At 42.8% G+C, this 11175-nt stretch overlaps 1 protein-coding gene across 1 annotated transcript in view; it reads left to right on the forward strand.

The window, feature by feature from the left end:
• The window catches only part of LOC147025936 (CUGBP Elav-like family member 1), a 216415-nt gene that overhangs the window by 46360 nt on the left and 158880 nt on the right, over positions 1–11175 (forward strand). Inside the window, exons 2-3 of the mRNA XM_085880853.1 lie at positions 1462–1658; positions 6567–6649. Of these exons, the coding sequence (XP_085736979.1) occupies positions 1462–1658; positions 6567–6649 (280 nt within the window). The remainder of the gene's footprint in view (positions 1–1461; positions 1659–6566; positions 6650–11175) is intronic.

The following is an 11175-nucleotide window of genomic DNA, read 5'->3' on the forward strand; positions in this document are numbered from 1 at the left end:
TACATGCCTGTTGTTTGTGTCCTTTATAACATCCTTAAAAACGGTCACTTCTCTGTTTGGAATGATTTTCAATTTTATTTGACTTCCATACAGATAGAAACAATTATCTCACTCCTCGCTGCGCATGCGTGATTGGGATGGATTCAGAGCCAAAATGCTGCTGGATTACTTGTTCGTTTTCTGATTCATGTTCCTATTGTTACTGAAAATATAACATTTAATTGGAATCAAGTTGTTAATCGATCATAAACTGACTTTTGTGGACAGACAGACAAAGTGAACCAATTGCTTAACCCCGCTTTTAAGTTCGTGCACGCTGGTTAACGATTTTGATTTCCCCTGTTTATCCTCACTTACCCCTGAGGTGTTGCCTCCTCCTCCTCCTCCTCCTCCTGTGGGTAAGGTATCAGTACCTTACAGTTTGAATAGTCAGCGTGGAAGTGACCTGACGTGTACAGTCAATTTTCATCAAATCGCTTTATTATTTTACAACTTCCAAATTAATTCTTCCACGGAAGTCTTTCGCGGAAGTTTTAATGAAATTTATTTTCCATATAATCCTTTTACAACCTTTAAAAACTTGACCATAACCATTGTTTTATCCTCCTACTCACTCACAAGGGCATTAACTTACAGATTGACCCAACTTGCCCTTCACGCGTACTTGTTTGTAATATATGTATCACCATTCAAAGGTGACAGGGTAATAATTTACTATTGTCTACACATCTGTAATATATGAACAACTATGTTGTTTACTGCATTTTATAGTTTCACCTGACCTGTATCAATGGGTGCATAAAACGACCTGAACAGTTGCTTTAAGTCTGAGAGGTCATCAGTTTGAAACTGAGTCAAAGACTTCAAGAATGGTCCTCGTTGCAGCTCCTCCATGAGCCATTCGACCACCGTACAACCTTCCTTATAACCTGGCATATCGACAATGGAGGGATCGGTGTGTCCAGAGAGTTGATTAAATGGTGTGTTTGAAGCATCTAGTCATGAGAGTGTGCTGTATTATAGTAATAATACAGCAATCATTTTAAGCTTTTGCTCACCCTCTCCCCTTTTATTTGTGTGTATGCACACCGTCGTCTCTTTATCCACAGGTCTGTGCAACCATTTCCCTTTGTCCATGTCAAAGAACATTCTTTTCTCCTTATCCTTCTGTACACTTATCCTCTCAACTCAGTCCAAGTGCACTCTCACCCTGTCATCTTCCTCCATGTGTGTCCTCTGACCATATCACCTTTGTCCACATATACTTTGACCCTGTGAAGTATTTTTAAGGACAATTTTATTTGGTGAAATTTAGTAATTCCATGTAGCTTTTATCTTCTTTGGACATGTAAAATTTCTATTTGTTTTTAAACATTGAATTGAATTTCCACGTCTATTCTTACCTTGTCACCTTCGTCTATGTCTCCTCTGATCCTGTCATCCTTTGTGCTGGGATTCCAGTCACAGTGAGGCTGTTGGGCTGAATGGCACGCTGGAACCAGGTGGCCAACCAGACCTGGATGCCATAAAGATGTTTGTGGGCCAGGTGCCTCGCTCGTGGAGTGAGAAGGACTTACGAGAGCTCTTCGAACAGTTCGGCCACGTCTATGAGATCAACATCGTACGAGACCGCACTCAAAAGCCTCCGCAGAGCCGTGGTGAGTGCTCGAACGTAGAACGCAACACATTTCTTCCAAACCGGATCCAACCAGGCTGAAACTATTCCGGATGATATTCATCACATTCACCTTCTGTTGTAGCCCACGAGTCCATTCCCAACAACTTTCATGCACTCTGCAAACAATTTTGACATCACATGTTACGGTTATATCACAACTGATAATGCGCAAACAACGTGAAAGCTTCGTAGGCCGTTGCTTCCCCGTTGGTCCTGATATTGAAAAGGGTTATGGATTGAGGCACAGTCCCACATGCATTTCAGAAGAGGCACTGAGGGGTTAGCACAAAATGGACAAATGAACATCTTTTCTGCCGTTTAACGCAGGAGTTAACAAGCATATGGTGTTGGAGGACCGTGCGGTTCTCGTGTGCTTTTTAGTCTTCCAAGACTCGTTATCCCCATGGTTTTTGATATTGTAATCGGCTCCATCTGTCTACCTAAGTGTATGTCTGTTTGCCTGGCAGTCTGTCTGTCCATCCGACTGTCACGCTATTTTTTTTTTTCCGAAACACTTGGGTAGAAATTAACAAAACTTGGTGGTTATGATCACCACATGGCAAGAAGGCACAAGAGCAGTGTCATTTTTTTTTGATCCACCCCCTTGGGTGGGGTCAAAGGGTCAAATACCGAAAGATGCAATTACGGACACATCTTAAACCTTTTTTTAAAATGAAGCTTTGTATTTGCATCAACATTGGGGGAATACATAAAAGTTGTAATGTTTTTTTTTTTTTTTGCATTAGCCCCCTGGTTCATGCACCGGAGGAGGGAGGGTAGGTGGTGGGGACTTGGGGTAAAAGAGGTCAAAACGGGAAAGAACATGATTAAAATCAATTTGATATTGGGTCATTCCTGATGAACCTTTTGCCATCTTTCAAGTTTTCTTTATGTGGGAGGCATGGAGATTTGCGATGGTGTGGGATCGAGTTTGTTCAAGTTTTTACTGATTTTCATGCAAACCCGAACCTTAGAAAGCTTCATCCAAAGCATTTCATTCTCTTTGGTGTTAACATAAATGTAAATTCGCCTAAGTGTTTACACTTCCAGGGATCTTTTTCTGTTTGAAAGCTTTTTTGGAGAGTGGGTGAAAAGGATAATTGTGTTCAATTCAAGATGGGTGGCTTGGGTTGTTGTGGCATCATGAGGGAGAGAAAAACATCCTTGTATGTGTATGTTTTAAAGCTTTGGATTTGTTGCCCGTCAGAGTTACACACTCATATGATAGAACAACTCACGGTCACCTTGACCAGGTGTGTGTTCCATTCGGAAAGAGCTTGCCATCGCTTTCCAAGCCAGTCGTTCCGTATTAATTGCTTTGAAAGCCACTCGACGAGCCGCTCGGCCAGCAGAACAAGTGATCAAGAGATGTGCTTCATTATGTGAGCAAAAATGGCTGTTGTAATATAATTCAAAAAACATATTACAACTTAAGAAATGCTCAGAGGCATACCCTTGTTATGTGTACTCGTAACGTTATCGAAGCTTGCATTTCATACTTTAATTTTTACTTATACTTTTCATCCTAACTCGTGACCCATTGGTCCGTTGGACAAAATTTTCATTGGTCTTCATGGCCCTGTTGCATATCTACCTGCCGTACTGCTTTGAGCATTAGCTTGCCTTTTCACCAAGCCCACATGTGCTTGGGCCAGGGTGAAGATTATAGTGTTCGTTATTATATTGCCAAATGATACGACTGTTCTTATTGTTGTTAGTATTATTATTACTAGTGTGGGCCGATACGTGCAAAAAAATAATAATAATTAAAAAAACTTTCAAACCACGTGCCAGAAACAACAACCACACAAGCCGTTCCTTCGCTCTTGCGTGCCCGTACATGTGTGGCCATACGTGCGTGACCGTACTTACAAAAAGAAAAAACTTTCAAACAAACACACAGGCCGTTCCTTCGCTCTCGTGAACGACGACTGGATTGGGGCATTGTGTTTATCTATAAATGCGCATAAGAAATCGAGAAATTATTAGAATACATTAAGTCATCACTATCCGGAAGTCCGTACGTTGTAACCCGTAATGGGGAACGCGCTCTCACTTGGCCATAACTTGGGAACCACTTGTCCGATTAATTTCAAACCTTGAAAAGGCAAACAAACAGAGATTGCTGGAATTATAGATAGAAGATAGATACTGTGGGTGCAAAACGCCAAGCAACGTGTCCTGTCATCGGTAACTGAGGATCTCTTCCCCAACGGCCACGCCTACGCAGCAACGTGTCCTGTCATTGGTTTGGTAATAAATGGCCATAACTTGGGAACCAGTTGTCCGATTAATATCAAACCTTGAAAAGGCACATACTCAGGTCCCCAGCAATATACCTGGCCAGTTTCAATTAGATCGGACCAGTGGTTGTCGAGAGAAACAGTGGACACACACACACACACACACACACACACACACACACACACACACACACACACACACACACACACACACACACACACACTGACAAGCCGGTAGGCGACATGGGTGGTCGCTATATAATTGCATGCTAGTCATACAGTTTTTGACAGATCGGGGTGAAATATTTTTGACAAAGAGATTGATTATATTGCACATAAAAGCGCTGAAGCCACTCTTTCTGATTTTCGATATATTTTTTATTTTTTGGGGGATTTTTCAAAAATTTCAAAGTCTCGTTGCTTGGCAATGATGGCATCCATAGCAACGGTGCTCAAAAGCATACAACTAGATCCTGGTATGAACTTCCGGTCAAGTTTCATCAAAATCGGTTGACTCCTCTGGCCTCCAGAGCTGCCCATTACATACATACATACAGACAGACGGAAAACCTGAGAATAACGGTAGTCTAGCAACCACCCAATGAACACAACTCATCCGTTTATAGTGGATTCTTCAAGACCTACAAAAACATGTAATTAAAACATGCACAGTGTGAGTGGTAGGAGTCCATAGATATGCTTGACAGGGGCCTCTTCCTTTCCCTCTTCCTCGTACTCTGTAGCCGCTGCTAACACAATGAATTTGTTTTGGGGAAGTTGTTGTCCCAAGAGAATTGAGTAAAACTGCCCGGGCAGCATCTGTTCGAGTACCACAATGTTGGTGTTCCACATGGTACTCCAACAATCAAGATGTTGTTAAGCGGTGCTGGCGCTCTGTTCCGTTAGAGTGTTTTCTTGAGTGCTTTGAATCAAGCAAACCAGTTGCTGAAGGAACACCACCCCCCAGGTATCCTGATGTATAACATACATGTGAGGAAGGTATTTTGAAATCATCACGTTATCTTTAATGAGCGGACTTATGTTTAAAAAGGGACTTTTACAACAAACATTTTGAAATCCACATGACCGTTGCGCACTGTCCCTTTTAAGTTGTGGTTCGTGGTAATGCCCTGTGTGTGGAGACCAATCAGACCGTCTTGTTGGCGTTTCCTACTTGGATTTTGAAGTTCCTTTGTTTTATTCCTGCTTGTTTTATTTTACCACCAACTCACACCAAGCTTTCATTCTGCACCACCCAAGAAGCGCACAGAGCCAACCTGAAAAAACATTGCACCGTGCATTTGAAGAATAATGCAATGCACAACATAATGAGGACTTGTCGGCACAAATTACATGTTATAGTGTTCCTCACACTGTGCCACAGCTAATATGAACGTGTAGTTGATATCTGTGAAACGATGTAACTGTGCTGTTCGTGGTGCAGCCCTTTTGGCCACAATTTGCAGCTGGAAGTCTTGATCTCCATGGAACGCCGACACAGGCTGCTCGTTTCATTCCCCTCCATTGGTTCTCTCTTCACTAGGGCTGGCAGGATAGCTTAGAGGTATGTGTACTCACCTCCAGCCAGGGCTCAAATATTGATCCAGCTATATAAACCGTCACCATGTTGTTTTCCTGCAGGGCGAGCCATCAAGCTTGCTCCATTCGTTGGATGGGCGTTACACCGGAGGACCGATCAGTCCGCATTGGTCATTGCTGGATTTTAAACATCCCACGTTGTCTTGTGAAGAGTCGGCAAATTATCACGAGCACCCTGAACAAATCACAAATTCTTGTCATAGTTGAACGTCAGGTCTGGCCAGTCGATTCCAGCAAGACCTGGTCCTCTATATAGTTCTTCTTTGTTCTTATGTGGCACAATGCTGCGGGGTGGCATCATTGGTTGAGGGTTCGGCTGTGCCACTGATGGTGAGGGCAAGGACTCTGCTGCTTGGGGCAGGAATTTATAATTTGGCCGTGGTGCCGGTGATAGCTCTCCGACTCTTCGTGAAGGGCACCGTGGGATCTTTACCGTCCACCAAAGAATGCTAGTGGATGGGCCGCCCATTTAACATCCATCCGAAGGATGGCACACTTATTGATGAATCGCCCTTCCTGTGAAATACTAGGATGACAGTTTATAGCTGAGTTGGGATTCAAACCCAGGCTCGACAGCCTAGAGGCGAGTATGCGTACTTGTGGGCCATCCTGTCAGCCCCTTCATATAGACATAATAGTTACAATAACAATAAGAAGACTAAGAAAAAGGAACATTCTTCCTTTTTGATTGATGAGCATACATTTATAAACATCTGTCTGTACGTCGGTATTGAGTTTCACTCTCGAGCAGAGCAACATGGAGTGGAAAAGTAACACTGATTTCTCCTGGTGGTCATCCAAATTTCTGCAGTAGATGGTACATGGTGTTCAGGGTTCAATGATGGCTTGTCCATTCGGTTGTGGTGTCTTTCTTTATTTTTAAGTGATGCATACATCAAACATGAGTCTTAGTAATTGTTGAGTAAGTAACTCGCCTGGTGTTAAAGCATTTCTGCCAATGTCATAATTATCATCCGTGAGCCTGTTGTAGGGTTTATTTTGCTCACATTGAGTGTCCATTCCTGGATGTGTGTTGCTCACCGCAGGCTGCTGTTTTGTTACGTTCTACACCAGAAAAGCTGCACTGGATGCTCAGAATGCTCTACACAACATGAAGACGCTACCTGGGGTAAACAATATACATCCTCTTTTTCTGCTCCATTTGTAAGAAAGCTGCTTTTATCAAATACCAGGTCCAAGTTGATGATCCCCATAGTTTGAAACTGTGGTCCTTGAATGGCTCATGTCATTAGTCGCCTCGGTGAAACGCAACAAAGAAATGCTTCCAATGTGTTTGTCTGGCAGTGGCAGGAGTTGTGTTATCCTTGAGGAAAAGCATTTACTATTGTTTAAAAGTCTTCATGCCAAAGTTAGATGACCTTGTCATTTGTATCTGTAAGGCCGAGAGCCCTGTATTTTACCCATGTTTGTATGAGAATGAGGAAAAATGGAATGTGCAGCTTTGAAAGTGAGCTTTTACTCTTTTGTGAACCTTGTTTGAAAAACTATGGAAACTATATATCTGCGAACATAAAGCAATCGCCAAGGGTATGCCTCCCCCGACTGGTGAAGGCTTTCCCTTGGTGATCGCCTGCGACTTACCCTTGGCCTGCGATCCAATCAATGATGGCATTTTTTTTTTTGGACTACCATATGACCTTGACCTTCAACATTTAGGGATAGAGTTTAAATGAAGAAAATGTGTCTCCATCTATAATCTATCCATAAAACTCACATCATGAAAATCGGACGAAAATTATTCAAGTTGTGATCAAAAGTGTGTTTTTTGTTCATTGGGTCACAATCCCAAAAAGTAGGTCGAGGACACGAATCAATTAATCAGATGCACATCCTCAGTGCAGATACACTCTTTTGATGCAAAAACATCTTGGAAGGCCAAGCAGTCTTTGAGGTTCCGTATCGGCAAAGCTGAGCAATGATGTGCAAGCAACACTAAATAAGTGTTGTTTGTTTTTTTTGAACAAAATTTGACCTTGACCTTTAACTTGGAGGGGTATGATATAAGTTACCATGGATGGATTGAGGCCCAATCAATCACAAATCATTTTAAGTGGAGATGCAGAAGTGTAAGTTTACTCAGAGCCCCATTTTTACAAGCTTTTACTTCAACAAATCCAAGTGAAAGTACAAAGTCGACCCAAACAAAAAAAGCCAAACAGCACTGTTGTGCTTTTGCTGCGTTGATATTCATCTCGACGAACGATTCACTGCAGTAGCTGCATGGACACAGTCTCGGGTTTCGACAGCACAGTCTTCCTGCCTGCCTGCCAGGTGGGATTAAACTCCTTAACCCTGAATATAAACTTCTCCAAAGTCACAGAAAGTCCCACCTTAGAACCCCCACTGCAAGGACAATCACAATGTTGTCTCTCATTGGTTCAGCCCTCGGTACAACCTGTCCCAAGGCTGCCCCCGGAATGACATCAGCAGCCTGTCAATGTCAACAAAGGCATCCAGCAGGGTGACATTAAACTGCAGGCACCTTATTGTGATGATTACAAAGCAGGATAAACTTTCAGGTAACTCTAAGAATGTTCCAGAAGCTTTGTTTTTTTTTTTTCTTCATTTGTCTTATCTTGAGAAGCTGTATTGAGCAGAGTCACAGACATTGGGATAAACCAATGACAGACTGCTTTGTCCCATCAAAAGAGCTAAACCAAAACGGTTTCGATAACATTAACCAACACGAATTAATCATATTTATAACATTTTATTCTTTTCTCAAGTTGTGACGGAGTTGGAAATATGAAGTGTACATAAAGGGGTTCCCAAGCCATGGATTTTAATGCTCCCCAATTCCGGTCTCCCAACAGCGAAATGAGATCGGCGACAATAATAAGTTAAACATCACTGACAATAAATACCAGGTATAAAACCAATTAATGAAAAACAAACAAGTTAGTGGATCTCAGGACATGGTTCACAACAACACTAACATGGCATCAGGTGACCAGTCACTGGACAGTTCATGTTGAGCAGTTGTTGTGGAAAATCCAAGGTCTTTGAAAAGCAACAACACAATCCTCGAATATCCCCAGGGTGGATATTGAGTGAAAGATTCCACAAAATACATTCACACCAGCAGAACAAAAACCACAGGCAGTTCACAAAGAGATAATCTCCACTCCATGGCCTGTACTAACACTTCAGGATAACCATCGGTATAAAGGCACTGAGAATGAGAAAGGATCCAGCACGTGCTGGATCCCCTTACCTGTGGCTAATATTTTAAACCACCCATTAGCCACTGTGGCTCATCCATGTTTTAGTGGGTTTTTTTTTTTTACCAGTTTTAGACGAATTTTGGGTGATTTTAGCACAGAATTCAACCTTCGTTGAGACGGCCGCCATTTTGTATGTTTTGATTACCGGAATCACGCGTGATTTTGTACAAGCTTATATGTACTAACTTTAGTAGTTTTAAACTAGTTTCGAGTAAAAAAAAAAATCGACCGAAATTACGCATGATTCCCATGATTCTCGTCTCAAAATTTTATTTTAATTAAAAAAAAAAAAAAATTTCCAGAATGATTCGGCGCTACATGCTTCGTTGGGTCAGTGGTTGCCGGGTGAGTTTTGACACAATCCGTGGTAGTACCTGTAGTAGGACGAGTTTGTTTGGATGAAAGAGTTTGTTTGGATGAGTGAGTTTGATGTGTGACATTGGTTGGATGAGTGAAGTTGATGGGTGAGATTGATTGGATGAGTGAAGTTGATGGGTGAGATTGGTTGTATGAGTGAAGTTGATGGGTGAGATTGGTTGTATGAGTGAAGTTGATGGGTGAGATTGGTTGTATGAGTGAAGTTGATGGGTGAGATTGGTTGTATGAGTGAGTTTGATGGGTGAGATTGGTTGGATGAGTGAGTTTGATGGGTGAGATTGGTTGGAAGTGTGAGTTTGATGTGTGACATTGGTTGGAAGTGTGAGTTTGATGTGTGAGATTGGTTGGATGAGTGAGTTTGATGTGTGAGATTGGTTGGATGAGTGAGTTTGATGTGTGACATTGGTTGGATGAGTGAGTTTGATGTGTGACATTGGTTGGATGAGTGAGTTTGATGTGTGACATTGGTTGGATGAGTGAGTTTGATGTGTGAGATTGGTTGGATGAGTGAGTTTGATGTGTGACATTGGTTGGAAGTGTGACTTTGATGTGTGACATTGGTTGGAAGTGTGAGTTTGATGTGTGAGATTGGTTGGATGAGTGAAGTTGTTGGGTGAGATTGGTTGGATGAGTGAGTTTGACTGGCATGAGGTTGGTCCAATCCTGGTCCACAACCATCCCCATCCCCCACTACCACCTACTAAAGGCACAACGACCATACCCCACCCCCCCCCACACACACACACACACACACACACACACACACACACACACACACACACACACACACACACCATCACCACCACCACCATCCCTCACAATCACCACCTCCCCTGATGGTCGTTCATTCAACTAATCTCACACGTCAAACTCACTCATCCAACCAATCTGAACAATCCAACTCACTCATCCAACCAACCTCACCCATCAAACTCACACATCCGCCTTAAAATCAACTTATTATTTCATATTGCAAAAAAAAAAAACTTTTGAATAAAATATGTAGCTATTTCCTTTCTCCTGTGGCTAATCATTCTAAACCTGGATTAGCCACAGTGGCTAATTCCTTTTGAAAGCCAGAGCACACCCAGAAGTGAGAGAGGACAGAGTAATGGCGTCGCCGGCGACAAGGCAAACCGCACAACAGCGGAAGGTACCGACGGTGAAGGGAGAGTGATTGCAGCTGGCCAACACCACGAGATTCCTCGGAGGATTGGAACCTCTTTTTCTGTGGCATCTTTGCAGTCACCAGTCCATATACTCTGGTGTCTCCCGTTTCCCCAAGTCTTTCCAGTCGACTTCACGAGACACCCTTCTCCCGGCGTCCGAGGGTGACGTCTCGCTTCGTGTGAAGACAAAAAAGGGCCGAAGAAACATTCATTTGGTGAAATACCTGACCATCACCGGAGCAACCACCACCAGTTCACCATACTTGTTTCACTCACAGGTCTTTCGTCCTGAATCCATCGGCACAATCTGCTTTTACCCAGTCATTCGGGTCCCAGTCGAGGTTTGGCACCTCGGCCTGACTTCTCTTTCAATGTCTTTCTCCGTCAATGGAAAATTCTCCCTTTAAAATCCAGATCATGTCACTCACATGCCTGCTAATGCCAAAGGGGTCACCATTACTTCATCTCCTCGACCTGATGTAAAAGAACAAGTTTGGTTCAATTGAGCTGTTTGTTGAATGTGGTACAATGAATGCAGTACAATATATGGAGGTGGTATTTTACCTTTTTATACAGTGATATAAGGTTCGTGGGTGGAGAAGCTCATTCATATATCCGAGGTAGGACAAAGACATGAGGAGACATCAGTGTACTCTTATGTGAATTACAAGAATATGAGTAGACGATGGACGAAGCCACTGTATGTGGATTTGAACCGGAGTTCCTGACACCATGAGCTGGTGGTTCAAATGGGAACACTGCTAGGCCAACCTCCAGGTGCAGCACACTTGGAGGCTCAGAATATGAGGTAGAAAATGTGTGCGACACATTTTGTACCGGTGGGGAATGATTGATGTAATTGG

The sequence above is a fragment of the Eptatretus burgeri genome, chromosome 5 (assembly GCF_056783735.1).
Source record: "Eptatretus burgeri isolate ZD-2024b chromosome 5, Ebu_testis_v1, whole genome shotgun sequence".
Lineage (NCBI taxonomy): Eukaryota > Metazoa > Chordata > Myxini > Myxiniformes > Myxinidae > Eptatretus > Eptatretus burgeri.